The sequence below is a fragment of the Coregonus clupeaformis genome, chromosome 8 (genome assembly GCF_020615455.1).
Source record: "Coregonus clupeaformis isolate EN_2021a chromosome 8, ASM2061545v1, whole genome shotgun sequence".
Taxonomy (NCBI): domain Eukaryota; kingdom Metazoa; phylum Chordata; class Actinopteri; order Salmoniformes; family Salmonidae; genus Coregonus; species Coregonus clupeaformis.
In genome coordinates this window covers 19,017,664-19,035,938 of record NC_059199.1, presented here as the reverse complement: position 1 = coordinate 19,035,938, position 18,275 = coordinate 19,017,664, and the positions used below count along the sequence as shown (strand labels likewise).

The following is an 18,275-nucleotide window of genomic DNA, read 5'->3' as shown; positions in this document are numbered from 1 at the left end:
TCAAAATGTACACACATAATGTCTGAAGGACATAAAAGGCACTCTATTCGTGGAACAACCCACCTATTTCAGCATTTAACCCAAAAACGTACCTTGATGCCTGCCGCAGAGGAGCCCGCATCACCCTACAAAAGAAGAAGAATAACAACATCTTTACTCGCAACATCTCATTGTTACAGACATACCAGCTACCAGACCCGGTCTCAGGGATGGATAACTCTGGAGATCCCTTCGGTCTGCACTGAGTTAATTACAGTGCATTCGGAAAGTATTCAGACCCCTTGACTTTTTCCACATTTTGTTACGTTACAGCCTTATTCTAAAATTGATTAAATTGTGTTTTTTTCCCTCATCAATCTATACACAATACCCCATAATGATGAAGCAAAAACAGGTTTTCAGATATTTTAGCAAATTTATAACAAAAATAAAAAAAGGAAATATCACATTTTCATAAGCATTGAGACCCTTTACTCAGTACTTTGTTGAATCAATTTTGGCAGCGATTACAGCCTTGAGTCTTCTTGGGTACGATGCTACAAGCTTGGCACACCTGTATTTGGGAAGTTTCTCCCATTCTTCTCTGCACATCCTCTCAAGCTCTGTCAGGTTGCACAGCTATTTTCAGATCTCTCCAGAGATGTTTGATTGGGTTCAAGTCCAGGCTCTGGCTGGGCCACTCAAGGACATTCAGAGACTTGTCCCGAAGCCACTCCTGCATTGTCTTGGCTGTGTGCTTAGGGTCGTTGTCCCGTTGGAAGGTGAACCTTCACCCCAGTCTGAGGTCCTGAGCGCTCTGGAGCAGGTTTTCATCAAGGATCTCTCTGTACTTTGCTCCGTTCATCTTTCCCTCGATCCTGACTACTCTCCCAGTCCCTGCCACTGAAAAACATCCCCACAGCATGATGCTGCCACCACCATGCTTCACCGTAGGGATTGTATTGGCCAGGTGATGAGCGGTGCCTGGTTTCCTCCAGACGTGACGCTTGGCATTCAGGCCAAAGAGTTCAATCTTGGTTTCATCAGACCAGAGAGTCTTGTTTCTCATGGTCTGAGAGTCCTTTAAATGCCATTTGGCAAACTGCAAGCGGGCTGTCATGTGCCTTTTACTGAGGAGTGGCTTCCGTCTGTCCTCTCTACAATAGAGGCCTGATTGGTGGAGTACTGCAGAGATGGTTGTCCTCCTGGAAGCTTCTCCCATCTCCAGAGGAACTCTGGAGCTCTATCAGAGTGACTTTCGGGTTCTTGGTCACATCCCTGACCAAGGCCCTTCTCCCCCGATTGCTCAGTTGGGAAGAGTCTTGTTGGTGTCAAACTTCTTCCATTTAAGAATGGTGGAGGCCACTGTGTTCTTGGGGAACTTCAATGCTGCAGACATTTTTTGGTACCCTTCCCCAGATCTGTGCCTCGACACAATCCTGTCTCGGAACGCTACGGACAATTCCTTCAACCTCATGGCTTGGTTTTTTGCTCTGACATGCACTGTCAACTGTGTGACCTTATATAGACAGGTGTGTGCCTTTCCAAATCCTGCCAATCAATTGAATTTACCACAGGTGGACTGCAATCAAGTTGTAGAAACATCTCAAAGATGATCAATGGAAACAGGATGCACCTGAGCTCAATTTCCAGTCTCATAGCAAAGGGTCTGAATACTTATGTAAATAAATTCTAAAAATCTGTTTTTGCTTCGTCATTATGAGGTACTGTGTGTAGATTAATGAGGAAAACAATTAATTTAATAAATTTTAGAATAAGACTGTAACGTAACAAAATGTAGAAAAAGTCAAGTGGTCTGAATACTTTCCGAATGCATGTACGTGTTCCCCAGCAGAAGTCTGACATCCCCAGGGAAGAGCAAGGCTCTTTCTGTGGCCGGTATCATTTCTGTAGTGTAACAACACAAATCATGGTATAAGCAGAAAGTAAGGAGAAGAAAGTGTGAGTGGTGACACAGCGCTTCAGTATTTGATACTTTTTAAAACACTCATACGTTTTATATTTTTAAAACGCATATATTTTATAACTTACAACTTTTGTTTTACAGTGGGGAGAACAATTATTTGATACACTGCCGATTTTACAGGTTTTCCTACTTACAAAGCATGTAGAGGTCTGTAACTTTTATCATAGGTACACTTCAACTGTGAGAGACGGAATCTAAAACAAAAATCCAGAAAATCACATTGTATGATTTTTAAGTAATTAATTTGCATTTTATTGCATGACATAAGCATTTGATACATCAGAAAAGCAGAACTTAATATTTGGTACAGAAACCTTTGTTTGCAATTACAGAGATCATAAGTTTCCTGTAGGTCTTGACCAGGTTTGCACACACTGCAGCAGGGATTTTGGCCCACTCCTCCATACAGACCTTCTCCAGATCCTTCAGGTTTCGGGGCTGTCGCTGGGCAATACGGAATTCAGCTCCCTCCAAATATTTTCTATTGGGTTCAGGTCTGGAGACTGGCTAGGCCACTCCAGGACCTTGAGATGTTTCTTACGGAGCCACTCCTTAGTTGCCCTGGCTGTGTGTTTCGGGTCGTTGTCATGCTGGAAGACCCAGCCACGACCCATCTTCAATGCTCTTACTGAGGGAAGGAGGCTGTTGGCCAAGATCTCGCGATACATGGCCCCATCCATCCTCCCCTCAATACGGTGCAGTCGTCCTGTCCCCTTTGCAGAAAAGCATCCCCAAAGAATGATGTTTCCACCTCCATGCTTCACGGTTGGGATGGTGTTCTTAGGGTTGTACTCATCCTTCTTCTTCCTCCAAACACGGCGAGTGGAGTTTAGACCAAAAAGCTATATTTTTGTCTCATCAGACCACATGACCTTCTCCCATTCCTCCTCTGGATCATCCAGATGGTCATTGGCAAACTTCAGACGGGCCTGGACATGCGCTGGCTTGAGCAGGGGGACTTTGCGTGCGCTGCAGGATTTTAATCCATGACGGCGTAGTGTGTTACTAATGGTTTTCTTTGAGACTGTGGTCCCAGCTCTCTTCAGGTCATTGACCAGGTCCCTGCCGTGTAGTTCTGGGCTGATCCCTCACCTTCCTCATGATCATTGATGCCCCACGAGGTGAGATCTTGCATGGAGCCCCAGACCGAGGGTGATTGACCATCATCTTGAACTTCTTCCATTTTCTAATAATTGCGCCAACAGTTGTTGCCTTCTCACCAAGCTGCTTGCCTATTGTCCTGTAGCCCATCCCAGCCTTGTGCAGGTCTACAAGCTGTTTTCAACTCATTTAGAGGGCTTAAGCTGTTACATATAAAAATGCAAAGTTTGATGTCAAAGATGGACGTTCTTGATATCTGGGTGCATGACACGAGCCCGGATATTCTGGTTCTCACAGGAACGGCTAAATGGTTTGATCCCGGATAAGGACATTGACATTGCTGATTACAACATCTTCAGGTGTGACAGACTACAGTATACTGTATATGTGAAATCAACTCTTGTTCTCTAAATATCACTATCCCCCCAATTGTTTTGCTTTTGGTTATAGATGTGGCCATAAAACAAACTATGCATTTATATGTTGCGGGGATTATTTCAAGCCTTTTCTCTCATCTGAAGTGATGCTTTTAATCAGCATTTTATCTCGGCAGGCTTTTTATTTGAAATAAATGGTGGTTTAGTTGACCCTGGTCAGTCATTTGACTGCTCTTCCCTCTCTCAGTCTTTAGTTGGCATGATGGAAGATTCGTCAACTTCTAGTGAATGTGCTAGAAACCCTGCTTAAAATGTGCTAGACACCCTGGGGCTGTGATAGATGAATTTGTATGTTTAATGTAATGACTAATATATTCCACCCCGATATTGTATAACTGTGTAAACTGTGTTAGAGTTATAAGACAATAAAACATTCCAATTTGGAAGGGGACCTGGAAACAGTTAAACATTAACATTCCAACAGGGAAGGAGATCTAGAAACTGTTAAACTTAAACATTCTATCCTGTGGAAAGTCACAGGTCGCCTAAAGGTGGGTGGAGCATGGTCCTTTATGTGAACGCATATAAAAAGGCTGTTCTTTTTAGCGGGAGAGCTCTCATTAATAAAAGACTGATCTATTGCAGACTGGGACTTTGTTAATTCTTTATTAACCAGAGCCTTAGAACCTCTGAGAATTATTCAAAGCTTGAGTGATAGTTGAGTTCAACCATTGAGATAGCAAAATTCTCGTGACAGGCTGCTTTGCTTGATCCTTTCTTGCTGCAGCCTTTTGCTCCCCTGATTGTGGAATCATTTGACACATATTATTTCCCTGACGATTATCTTGGGTAATTTCCCTAGGCTCTGGAAGGCACACTGTGTTTCTTCTTATGGTCCTGTGTGGCTCAGTTGGTAGAGCATGGTGCTTGCAGCACCAGAGTTGTGGGTTTGATTCCCACGGGGGACCAGTATGAAGTAAATGTATGTACTCTGGATAAGACCATCTGCTAAAATGTATGTTGAGTTTCCTTGATAATACTTAAGGGTAGAATTTGGGCCCTGTAATTTTAACTATCTTTAAAAACAATATTGGTTTGTCTGTAAGAAATTGTAACCTCCACTTGTATTCAGATGATACTGTTATGTATTCTGTTGCCCCTTCTGTTAACAAGGCTCTTTCAGAGCTACAATCTGCTTTATTTGCTTTGCAGAAAGCCTTTCTTGAACTGAAATTAGTACTTAATGCAGGTTAACTAAGTATATGTTATTTTCCAAAAAGCTTAATAATGTATCAGATGATTTATGCATACAGTGCATTCAGAAAGTATTCAGGACACTCCGCTTTTGAAATATAAAAAATAAAACACAGAAATACCTTATTTACCTAAGTATTCAGATCCATTACTATGAGACTCGAAATTGAGCTCAGGTGCATCATGTTTCCATTGATCATCTTGAGAGGTTTCTACAACTTGATTGGAGTCCACCTGTGGTAAATTCAATTGATTGGACATGATTTGGAAAGGCACACACCTGTCTATATAAGTCCCACAGTTGACAATGCATGTCAGAGCAAATACCAAGCCATGAGGTTGAAGGAACTGTCAGTAGAGCTCTGAGACAGGATTGTGTCGAGCATTGAAGATCCCCAAGAACACAGTGGCCTCCACCATTCTTAAATGGAAGAAGAAGAAGTTTGGACCCACCAACACTCTTCCTAGAGCTACCCGCCCGGCCAAACTGAGCAATCGGGGAGAAGTGCCTTGGTCAGAGAGGTGACTAAGAACCCGATTGTCACTCTGACAGAGCTCCAGAGTTCCTCTGTGGAGATGGGCTAACCTTCCAGAAGGACAACAATCTCTGCAACACTCCACAAATAAAGCATTTATGGTAGAGTGGCCAGACGGAAGCCACTCTTCAGTAAAAGGCACATGACAGCCTGCTTGGAGTTTGCCAAATGGCACCTAAAGGACTCTTTGACCATGAGAAACAAGATTCTCTGGTCTGATGAAACCAAGATTGAACTCTTTGGCCTGAATGCCAAAGAGTTCAATACCATCCCTACGGTAAAGCATGGTGGTGGCAGCATCATGCTGTGGGGATGTTTTTCAGCGGCAGGGACTGGGAGACTAGTCAGGATCGAGGGAAAGATTAACAGAGTATAGAGAGATCCTTGATGAAAACCTGCTCCAGATCTCTCAGGACCTCAGACTGGGGCGAAGGATCACCTTGAGTGGCCCAGCCAGAGCCCACTTGGAGTTTGCCAAAAGACACCTAAAGACTCTCAGACCATGAGAAACAAGATTCTCTGGTCTGATCTTTGGCCTGAATGCGTCACATCTGGAGGAAACCTGGCACCATCCCTACGGTGAAGCATGGTGGTGGCAGCATCATGCTGTGGGGATGTTTTTCAGTGGCAGGGACTGGGAGACATGTCAGGATCGAGGCAAAGATGAACAGAGCAAAGTACAGAGAGATCTTTGATGAAAACCTGCTCCAGAGCGCTCAGGACCTCAGACTGGGGCGAAGGCTCACCTTCCAAAAGGACAACAACTCTAATCACACAGCCAAAACAACGCAGGAGTGGCTTCGGGACAAGTCTCTGAATGTCCTTGAGTGGCCCAGCCAGAGCCCGGACTTGAACCCGATCAAACATCTCTAGAGAGACCTGAAAATATCTGTGCAGCGACACTCCCCCTCCAACTTAACAGAGCTTGAGAGGATCTGCAGAGATGAATGGGAGAAATTCCCCAAATACAGGTGTGCCAAGCTTGTAGCGTCATACCCAAGAAGACTCGAGGCTGTAATCGCTGCCAAAGGTGCTTCAACAAAGTACTAAGTAAACGGTTTGAATACTTATGTAAATGTCATATTTCAGTTTTCTTTTTTTTTATACATTTACCAAATTTTCTAAAATCCTGTTTTTGCTTTGTTATTATGGGGTATTGTGTGTAGAGTGATGAGGGGAAAAAAAACGATTTCATTCATTTTAGAATAAGGCTGTAACGTAACAAAATGTGGAAAAAGTGAAGGGGTCTGAATTCTTTCCGAATGCACTGTATGTACATTGGATGGTGCTCACATTGATTGTGTCCCTGCTTATAAATATCTGGGTAGCTTTCAAAAAGCATATTAATGAGTTAGTTAAGAAGTTAAGAATTAAAATGGGCTTCCTTTATAGGAATAGGCTGCCTCTCTTTTAATAGCAGAAAACAAATAATTCAGTCGACATTCATACCAGTGATAGATTATGTTGATATTGTCTATATGAATGCGGCTGCCACTGTATTGGAACCTTTGGACGCAGTTTATCATAGCGCACTGCGCTTATTTACGGGCGACAGGTTCAGTACACATCACTGCTTTCTGTATCAGATTTAGGGAAGGGGATAGCAGCTCTGTAGAGTGTTCACTAGCTGGCACAGTGGTCACTAGCTGGGATAGCCACAAAATCTGATTTTAAACCTAACCTTAACCCTAACCTTAACCACACTGGTAACCCTAATGACTTAAATTTAAACCAAAAAGCTAATTTTTGTTTTCATGACTTTTCACAATATAGACAATTTTGACTTTGCAGCTGGCCTAAGGGGAAATCGCTCAGTTCTGCCTCCAGGACAAGACTCATGAAAATAAATGTCAACCTGCAAGGGGATAGCTCTAGCGATTGTAGGGCCGTTGGTGGGGTAGGGAACAGAGAGTGAGGGGCTGGGCCTTTTGACTGGTGCCGATTTTGCGGTTCTACTTCACATGCGCCTTGCTCTCAGAAGTTGCCAAGGAATGCCTGCCCTGGCTTTTATGGGAGTCATTACGATGCACATTACATTACAATACAAGGCATGTTTATTTGCTGAATTTTTATGTTGCCAATAAACTGCATCAATAGTTACAGCTGGATATCGCTCTGCTCAAACTTTTTTTTTACAGATGTTTTCACAACTTAGCACTAGCTTGTTACAAATTTAATTGAGGCTAAAACAGATACGATGATCTGAGGGGATGGATTTTACACTACAGCTTGTGCTATTCTTCAGCTCTGAAGAACAGGTTCCTCATGCACATATGTTTTGATCACTGTATCTAGCTACTGATTAGTAGCTAAAGTTCACAATCTGCTTTTGAATGAGCATTTAAACAAATATCCAGTATGTTTAACCCCCCTTTTCTTTGTTACAGTTTTTTTTGATTGCTTAAGCACGATTTTCAAAACAGGGCCCGTGTTTTCAAAACACTACACACAATTAGCACAACCACACACCCAATTAGCAAAACACTACAGATCCTTTGCAAAATTAAACACTCTTGTAAAAACTATACACTTCTTTTTAAAAAACCACACTTTGTTACCATATGAAACACACACGTTTCACATTACTATACTCTGTTTGCACGAGTTACACTCTGCTGTGATAAACCTAAAACACTTTTAGCACTTATACTTCCCTATGATTAGAGTAGGCTACTCTCAACAAAGTACAAATATAATGTAAATTCACCAAACACTACACAAGACCAATGTTGCAGACTGAAGAAACTCATTTATTTCTCAACACGCCCAAAATGTTGACATGGAGATTCATAATACTGTAACCAAACGTCACTTTACGTATTGTAAGTTCAAAAAAATTTTTAAAAAATAACTAGACATTGTCTCTTCGCCTAGCTGGATCTGGCCAGAGAATTTCATCAACATCGCAGGCAATGTTGTCATTAGCAAGACACCTTGGAAAGAAACGTCTTGAATGACGAATCCATCCTTGCATTGCTGCTACCTCCATCTGGTCACAGGCCTCCTCCATGGCTTGGATGAGGGGTACCTCAGCCTGGAGACGGAGATCATATACCTTCCACCGCCATGCCGAGAAAAACTATTCTATAGGGTTGAGGAATGGAGAGTATGGTGGAAGATATAGGACGGTGAAATGTGGATGTTGCTGAAACCAGTTCTGAACCAGAGCAGAGCGGTGGAAAGACACATTGTCCCAGACAACAATGTATTGCATATGATCGATTTGATTTGCTGCTGTTATGTTGTGCAATTGGTCCAAGAATGTAAGTATGAGTGCTGTGTTGTAAGGGCCCATATGGGCATGGCGGTGGAGGACCCCATTCTGTGTAATGGCTGCACAGAGTGTTATATTACCCCCACGTTGCCCTGGGACATTGACTATAGCCCTGTGGCCAATGATGTTTCTTCCCCTCCTTCGTGTTCTCGTCAGGTTGAACCCAGCCTCATCTACGTAAATGAACTCATGCTGGATCTCCCTCTCCATCCATTCGTAAAACTCTCTGAAAAACAGTGTCAGGCAAAATTGTGTAGTTCAGTGTAGATCTAGTATACATATTACAGTACAGTAAAAGATTATGAGACAGTATGCAAGATCACACTGCTAAAGTGAATACATACCTCTGCATAATCATGCCGCAGTCGTTTCACCCTTTCGGAATTGCGCTCGAAAGGCACTCGATAAATTTGCTTCATTTGAATATGTTTTTTTTTAGGATGCGTGCCAGTGTTGATGTTGAGACCTGATGGATATCGTTGAAAATGGCGTGGTTATTGACAATGTTAGCTTGGAGCTGCTTGAGTGTTATAGCATTGTTGGCCAAAACCATGTTTACTATCTCCCTCTCTTGCTGTTCTGTGAACATAGGAGGCCTTCCCCCTTGTCGTCCCTGACCCTCAATCCTATGTAGAAAAAAAAACAGTATACAATAGTACAGTAATTTCACAGGAAAAGGTAACAGAAGTGCTGATAGTGCATAGAATATAGTACTGTAAGCAGTTACTGAAACCGTGCAGATGTTTTTGATATGATGATATTTTTACAATACCTATTTTCCAGTCGAAATGTTCTCATCACACTTGCCACTGTATATCGGCTTAGATTTGGCTGTACTCGCAGTCCAGCCTCCCTCAGCGTCAGGCCGTGGTTGACAATGTGGTCAACCAGTGTTGCGCGGATCTCATTTGTCAGATTCGGTCCTCTTTGAGCACCTTCTTGTCTTCCTCTTCCTCTTCCTCTTCCTCCCCTTCCTCCTCCTCCTCCTCCTCCTCGTTCTCCTCCTCGTCCTCCTCGTTCTCCTCGTCCTCCTCGTCCTCCTCGTTCTCCTCCCTCGTCCTCCTCGTTCTCCTCGTCCTCCTCGTCCTCCTCGTTCTCCTCGTCCTCCTCCTCGTTCTCCTCGTCCTCCTCGTCCTCCTCGTTCTCCTCGTCCTCCTCCTCGTTCTCCTCGTCGTCGTCCTCCTCCTCCTCCTCGTCTTACTCTTTCTCTGACTCTTTCCATTGTGCTTGAAGACCGATGAACTCACCTGCTGCTTTTTATAGTGCTTATACACCTGATTGGTGTGTCTACAATTAACAAACGAGTGTTTGCACACCTGATGACTGTGTTGAACCAATTGGTTGGACGGTGTGGTAATTTGACAGTCAGTGCTTTGGTATTGCAAGGACGTGACTTCATGATAGATTTTTGTGTGTAATGTATGTTAAGTGTGTTTAGTGTTTTGCAAATCACTGTGTGTAGAGTTTTGCAACAAGTGTAAGGTTGACAATGTGCTTATAGTTGTGCAAATATGGGCTGATGTTTTGCTTTTTTGAGTGTAAGGTTTTGCTAATAGTGTACTACTTTTAATTTTAGTGTGTAAGCAATCCAAAAAAACTGTAATACAAAATGGCACAAGGACAAGGATCTGGATATATATTGAGCAATGTGATTAAAGGCTTTGTTTTGGCTCTGATAGACTGTCAGATTGTAACTGTGCAGATATCAAAGTAAATGCTGTTGTGAACCTGTTGATTTCTGGTAGAGAATCTGCCTTTGTTACAATTGTCTGTTACAATTACCTGGGCCTCTCAAGAAAACATGGTAAATATAACTTAACCGAGGCAATCAATGGGCGTCAAATGGATGCATCTGACTGCCTGCAATACAAAACTCACATACATACTGTATATTTATTGTCAACTGAACATTTGAAAAGTTAAAAAACTTTATTATGGTGATACTAAAGTTACCACATAAAATCCACTAAACTTGCCATATGAAGACATTTGCAAAGTATCTGCAGCCTGTTCGAATTTTCGCAATGGATATGTGACAAGTGAGGCTTGCAAAACCATTGAAGCACAAAATGGTTTTGATATTAGTACTGTTTGAATATTAGTGGCATAGGGAGGTATACAACCAATCAACACTAAACTCTGCAGCTCCTGCCAAACAATTACCACTGGTGACAGGTGACACAAACAGTTGTAGCCATGCTACGACACAAGACAAACCAAGCCAGAGAAGTGACTGAAAGGTCTCAAGATGTTGAGTAACAGTACAATGCATACTGACACATCGCTTAATCACTCCCAAGTGAAAGACAGTAATCAAGAAAGATGAAAAAGAGGCTAAGACGCCAAGAGGCACCATAAAAAGTGCTGATGTGTCCCAATTGGGACTATTACCACGGCTAAGCTATAGCCTGTGACTTACACAGAGCACAGCAGGGCAGGGTGCTGTCGATGTGGCAGCACCTTGTCATAAAAGCCAATAATAGACGTCAAAAAAGTAGAAAACTGTGTATTGGCACTTAAATAATAGCATAAAGCCCATATGTAAGATGCATGAAACAGGCGGTTGCCATGCAGCAGTGGTGCCAGTGAGGGTGACCGAAGTAGAGTATTAATCAGGCTATGAAGCCAAAGCGGTGTGGTGACTAATTTGTACCATGGGCAGAGATGAGCGTCATACTCAATATTATAGCCTGGGGCTTTGGCGTTAATCCCTGCCTCAGTTTTCCTCTAATGATTGAGCAACAGTATATGTGAGGGACCATAAATTCTGATTGGCTCAGAGACCAGCTAGTGGCACTGCCAGCAGTTGAACCATAGCCAGATGACTGACCTCAAATTTGAAAGGTAACTCTTCACCACTATGGCCCAGGCCAAGCTCCCACAGCTCTCCTAGTCTAAACCTACTCAAGATCCAATTAGAGAGTTTACTTGGTTTAGCTTTTTTGACCGGAAAATGATTTTTCCACCTCACATGTCTGACTTTTGGACAGAGCTAGTCACAGCTAATTTCACACCTTGTTAAATATTTACACATATTACACAAAAAAGTTATTGTTTTAAGGAGCTAAAGCCATGCATGTAAACTGTGGTGAGATTTGTTTGTACCGCAGCCAGTGCTGGACATGTAAAAGGGGTTAGAGAGAGAATGTTGAAATGGAACAGATTCTGTCCTGCTTGGCAAATGGTTTATCAAAATTATTGAATACCAATGCTGTTTTTTAACAAACGCGCCAGAGTTTGAAAGTTTTTGTTATATTGAACATGACATAACAATATAGACATTTCAACTAATTATATGAAGAGTGCTCTCTCTTGGTCCTCTTTGTGTTATGATGCAAGTTAACCCTTTTACCAAAGAGCACCTTCTACCTATTGTATTCCAGCAGTGCTTCACTTCCTTCAATTTTCTTTAGACTAGAATGTTGAAAAAGGTGAGAAGAAATCCTTTATTCTTCAATGCATGCTGCTTTTGATTCGAAGATATAGGCCTACTCAGAATCGCTTGTTATGAAAGGCATTTAATGTTTATGTTTTTTTAATAACTGCAAGATGTGTTACGACTATGTTTTGGATGGCCATCTGTGCCAGCACAGCTTTTTCTAGGATCTGGTGTTCTGCTCTGACAAGCTCATTGGTGCCCCCATCACTTGAAGAGTTGGGGGGCATGGAGGGGGGAAGCTTGTGTCATTTTGTGTTTTTCACACTTTACATAGCAGCTGTCAAAACAATCTCACTTTATATCTGTGCAAACTCAGAGCTGACTATTCTCATTGCCATCTCTGTTTCACCAACCACATTGCAGATCCCATAGCTTCACCCTGTAACGCATATTATCACATGTTTCCTGGTGTCTGTGTGCACTGGGCTTAATTCTCATCTCCAGTATGGGAGCACCCAAAGCCCCTGCCTCCTTTGAAAGGGCTTCACAAAAAGCAATTGACAAAACCTGGACCCTCGAGTGGGTTTTAGTCGGTTAGTTCGTAATACAGAACCCAACTTGCTCATTGGTGAATCACACATCGTCTGCCTCGTCTAATCAATGCTTAGTTGCTTTTGGTTATGACAATAGTTTATTATCTAAATTGTCTAGTAGTAGTTAGTATCTAAGCAGCCAAGGCATATACCACCATGAGAGGGGGAACTGAGAGAGAGCATAAGGTTATACAACAGCCCATATACCATGAAATGTGTCGCTTTGCATCTTCCTATTACCTTCTGGTGTTTTCCACAATGATATCCATGAGAGCTACTAAACAATCAAATCCTGTGCATCTGACTGTTGTTAGATTAGTTTAGATATGCAGAGACTTTGAGTTATTCCGTGATTTATTTACCACCATATGTTTGCGTTCTTGTGTTCTTTGGAAAAAGTCTGCTGCTCACATTTTGCACCCGAGACAAGAGACAAGGTTTGATAAACTACTATTGTTCATCTAGATGAAGGAGACAAGAGACAAGGTTTGATAAACTACTATTGTTAATCTAGATGAAGAATAACCTGCTTTTTAACTTCCCACTGGGCACACCATGTAATTTCAACGTGGACAATTTCAGTAATATTTGGTTGAGCCCTTCATGGATGAGATTACAAACTACACTGAACCAAAAAATGTACGCAACATGTAGAGTGTTGGTCCCATGTTACATGAGGTGAAATAAAATATTCCAGAAATTCTCCATACGCAAAAAAAGCATATTTCTCTCAAATGTTTTGCTCAAATTTGTTTACATCCCTTCAGTGAGCATTTCTCCTTTGTCAAGATAATCCATCCATCTGACAGGTGTGGCATATCAAGAAGCTGATTAAACAGCATGACCATTACACAGGTGCACCTTGTGCTGGGGAAAATAAAAGGTCACTCTAAAATGTGCAGTTTTGTCACACAACGCCACAGATGTCTCAAAGTCTTTCTAAATGGTCTACTCGTGAGACTTTTGCCGTCATGCTTTTGCATTATTCACAATTCACATCGGCCTACCTGCAGTGCATACTCTTGTACGGTTACCAAAGATGTGATCCTCTAAACATATTCAACATTTTCAGTCCTATAACGCCATATCAACGGTAGGCATAGGCTATATCTTGTATATTGAGTAAGTACAATACAATTTACGGGAGCCTAGTATTTTTTTTTTTTTACATGCGATGCGTAAAGGCCTAGACTCGCTGAAGCCAATTACAGCAATGTTGACTGTCAACACTACAAACATATTGAGCAATGTTGAGCAACATGGATGTTTGTTTTTTTACTGTTGCTATCCCTCGTTACTGTAGCCTATGCTATTTAATAAACTGTAGCATCAACCACAATGGACTCAGATGAGAATATTCTGTGCCAACGCAAAGGCTGTCAATAACCTACAGAAGTTGAGACAAACGCATGCAGTATTAAGCTATGGAATGTTTGATTGGCCAGTGAGTGGCCAAGCCCTCGTCACACCTACAAATTGTTTATTAATCAAAACCCAGCCCTTTCACGCCACCACCAGCTATTGAACTCATAATTCCGGGTGTGAAAATAGCAAAAATATTTCTGACACATCACGGACATATAACGCTACCGCCAGCGCTTAGATTTACCATTGCATTAGGTTTGTTAAAATAGAGTCCCCAATGTGCTATGCTTACAGGTGTGATGAGGGCTTGGCCACTCAGAGTAAAAAATATAACAAATCCTTTGTTCTCTATAGAACTTTCAGATCTTGTTATAATGAGAAATCAGGCCTGAGCCAAGGCTAGAACAATGTCTTCTTTTCAGGTAATTGAGAAATAGATGCACTTCCTCAATCAAGTAAGCTAAATCTAGCTACTTTCTAAGTGCTATCTCAAGTACTGCTGGTGATATGTCTACATTTTGGAAAACAGTTAATGACTGAAGCGTGGAAATTCCTCTCCTTCCCTGCCTAAGCAAGTTGTGTCAGACTCATTACTGAAAAATAAATAGATAAGTGATCACTTTAATAAGCATTTTATCTCGGCAGGCTTTTTACTTGAAATAAATTGTTGTTTAATTGACCCTGGTCAGCCAGTTGACTGTCTGCCCCTCTCTCCAGCCTGGTCACATAGACTAGACGTAACATAGTAAAGGTAAATCCGGGACACTCAAATTAGTATGATATGTTACATTTGGTATGGTTACATGAGACAGAAGGTTACTTCAGACAAAAAAGAAAGGAGGGTAGTTGGTCGGAGTGGATAGGTAGGCATATAACGCAAACGTCTAGCAACTCAAAGGCTGTGAGTTCTAATCTCATCACGAACAACATTAACATTTTAGCTAATCAGCAACTTTGCAATTATTTACTACTATCTAGCTACTTTGCAACTACTTAGCATGTTAGCTAACCCCTCCCCTAACCCTAACCTTAGCCGTTTTAGCCAACCCTTCCCCTAACCCTAACCTTAACCCTTTAACCTAACTCCTAACTCCTAACCTTAACCCTAACCCCTAGCCTAGCTAACATTAGCCAGCCAGCTAACATTAGTGTTAGCCACCTAGCTAACATTAGCAGCAACAAATTGTAATTTGTAACATATACAACATGGATTATTGGACATCCACAAATGAATATATACCATCCGAAATGTAACTAAATGGAGTGTCTTGGATTTACATACAGAATAATACGAAATGCTCTAAGACCAGGTTGCTTTCCCAGGCTCTAGTTGGCTCAATCAAAGTTCTGTCAACTTCTAGTGAATATTTGTTAATTTCAACAACTTTCTACTTGTGATGTGCTAGATGCATTGCAAAAGATTGATGTAGAAAAATACACTCGGGCTGATTTGCGTGATCCTTTCTTGCTGCAGCTTTCTGCTTCTCTGATTACAAAATCTGTAACACATATTTGTTTACCTTACAATTATTTCTGGTACCATCCCCAGGGTCTGGAAGGCGGCCCACATACTCCCCCTTCACAAAGGTGGTGACCCGTGTGACCTAAATAATTATCGCCCCATTTCCAAACTCTCCTTGGGAAATACTAGAATCCTTGGCAAATACTCAACTTAGATCCTTTTAAACTACAAAATGTATTCTAAATGTACACCAGTCAGGTTTCAGACCAAGTCATAGTAACATCTCTGCTATTTCTTTGGTTTTAACCCATAAGAGTCTAAGCCCTGTCTAAGCCGGGGGGTTCTTCTAAGCTATATGGAATTGTTTTAAGAAGGTCATACCAAGGATCATTTAACTATTTGATTTTGAATTTTAAGACCCCTTGAAGTATAAAAATATATATATACAGTGGGGAGAACAAGTATTTGATACACTGCCAATTTTACAGGTTTTCCTACTTACAAAGCACGTAGAGGTCTGTAACTTTTATCATAGGTACACTTCAACTGTGAGAGACGGAATCTAAAACAAAAATCTAGAAAATCACATTGTATGATTTTTAAGTAATTTATTTGCATTTTATTGCATGACATAAGTATTTGATACATCAGAAAAGCAGAACTTAATATTTGGTACAGGAACGTTTGTTTGCAATTACAGAGATCATACGTTTCCTATAGGTCTTGACAAGGTTTGCACACACTGCAGCAGGGATTTTGGCACACTCCTCCATACAGACCTTCTCCAGATCCTTCAGGTTTTGGGGCTGTCGCTGGGCAATACGGACTTTCAGCACCATCCAAAGATTTTCTATTGGGTTCAGGTCTGCAGACTGGCTAGGCCACTCCAGGACCTTGAGATGCTTCTTACGGAGCCACTCCTTAGTTTCCCTGGCTGTGTGTTTCGGGTCGTTGTCATGCTGGAAGACCCAGCCACGACCCATCTTCAATGCTCTTACTGAGGGAAGGAGGTTGTTGGCCAAGATCTCGCGATACATGGCCCCATCCATCCTCCCCTCAATACGGTGCAGTCGTCCTGTCCCCTTTGCAGAAAAGCATCCCCAAAGAATGATGTTTCCACCTCCATACTTCACGGTTGGGATAGTGTTCTTGGGGATGTACTCATCCTTCTTCTTCCTCCAAACACGGCGAGTGGAGTTTAGACCAAAAATATATATTTTTGTCTCATCAGACCACATGACCTTCTCCCATTCCTCCTCTGTATCATCCAGATGGTCATTGGCAAACTTCAGACAGGCCTGGACATGCGCTGGCTTGAGCAGGGGGACCTTGCGTGCGCTGCAGGATTTTAATCCATGACGACGTAGTATGTTACTAATGGTTTTCTTTGAGACTGTGGTCCCAGCTCTCTTCAGGTCATTGACCAGATCCTGCCGTGTAGTTTTGGGCTGATCCCTCACCTTCCTCATGATCATTGATGCCCCACGAGGTGAGATCTTGCATGGAGCCCCAGACCGAGGGTGATTGACCGTCATCTTGAACTTCTTCCATTTTCTAATAATTGCGCCAACAGTTGTTGCCTTCTCACCAAGCTGCTTGCCTATTGTCCTGTAGCCCATCCCAGCCTTGTGCAGGTCTACAATTTTATCCCTGATGTCCTTACACAGCTCTCTGGTCTTGGCCATTGTGGAGAGGTTGGAGTCTGTTTGATTGAGTGTGTGGACAGGTGTCTTTTATACAGGTAACGAGTTCAAACAGGTGCAGTTAATACAGGTAATGAGTGGAGAACAGGAGGGCTTCTTAAAGAAAAACTAACAGGTCTGTGAGAGCCGGAATTCTTACTGGTTGGTAGGTGATCAAATACTTATGTCATGCAATAAAATGCAAATTAATTACTTAAAAATCATACAATGTGATTTTCTGGATTTTTGTTTTAGATTCCGTTTCTCACCGTTGAAGTGTACCTATGATAAAAATTACAGACCTCTACATGCTTTGTAAGTAGGAAAACCTGCAAAATCGGCAGTGTATCAAATACTTGTTCTCCCCACTGTTTATATATATATATATATATATATATATATATATATATATATATATATATATATATATATATATATATATATATATGTATATATATATATATATATATATTTGATGAAACATTATTTTGGGCCTTACTGCTATTAACCCATACAAACGTATTGAATAAAAGATTCACTAAATGGAACAACAGAAAGTCGCAAAAAATCTAAAGGAAGTTTGTTCTGAAGTGTCTGTCATATATATGTGCGATATAACAAAGGTCAGGCAACATTATATATGTTTTTATATGTATTTAACCCCTTATGTTTTGGCACTAAACAGTCTAAGCCCTGTCTAAGCAAGGGGATGTCTAAGCAAGGGGAGGGGCAGGAGGGGTGGTTCTACTAAGCTATATAGAATTGTTTTAAGAAGGTCATACCAATAATCATTTTGCTATTTGATTTAGAAATGTAAGACCCCTTGAAGTATCAAAAAAACATATTACAAAATAATTTAATGAAAAATATTATTTGGCCTTACTGCTATTAACCCATACAAAATAATTGAATAACAGATTCACTACATGGAACAACAGGTAGTCCCCAAAAAATAATCTAAAGGAAGTTTGTTCTGAAGTGTCTGTCCTATATCTTTTTTATGTGTATTTAACCCCTTACTTTTGGCACTCTCCTTATATACAGTGCCTTCGGAAAGTATTCAGACCCCTTGAATTTTTCCACATTTTGTTACGTTAGAGGCTTATTCTAAATGGATTAGGTATTCAGACCCTTTGCATAAGTATTCATACCCTTTGCCATGAGAATTGAAATTGAGCTCAGGTGCATCCTGTTTCCATTGATCATCCTTGAGATGTTTCAACAACTTGATTGGAGTCCACCTGTGGTAAATTCAACTGGTTGGACATGATTTGGAAAGGCACACA

The 18,275-nt window shown here is 41.5% G+C and overlaps 1 protein-coding gene across 8 annotated transcripts in view; it reads right to left on the bottom strand.

The window, feature by feature from the left end:
* The window catches only part of LOC121571232 (collagen alpha-1(XXV) chain-like), a 516,412-nt gene that overhangs the window by 86,214 nt on the left and 411,923 nt on the right, over positions 1-18,275 (bottom strand). For all 8 annotated transcript variants that reach the window (XM_041882570.1, XM_041882569.1, XM_041882567.1 and 5 more), the window contains one exon: positions 93-125. In XM_041882570.1, coding sequence (XP_041738504.1) covers positions 93-125 — 33 coding nt within the window. The remainder of the gene's footprint in view (positions 1-92; positions 126-18,275) is intronic.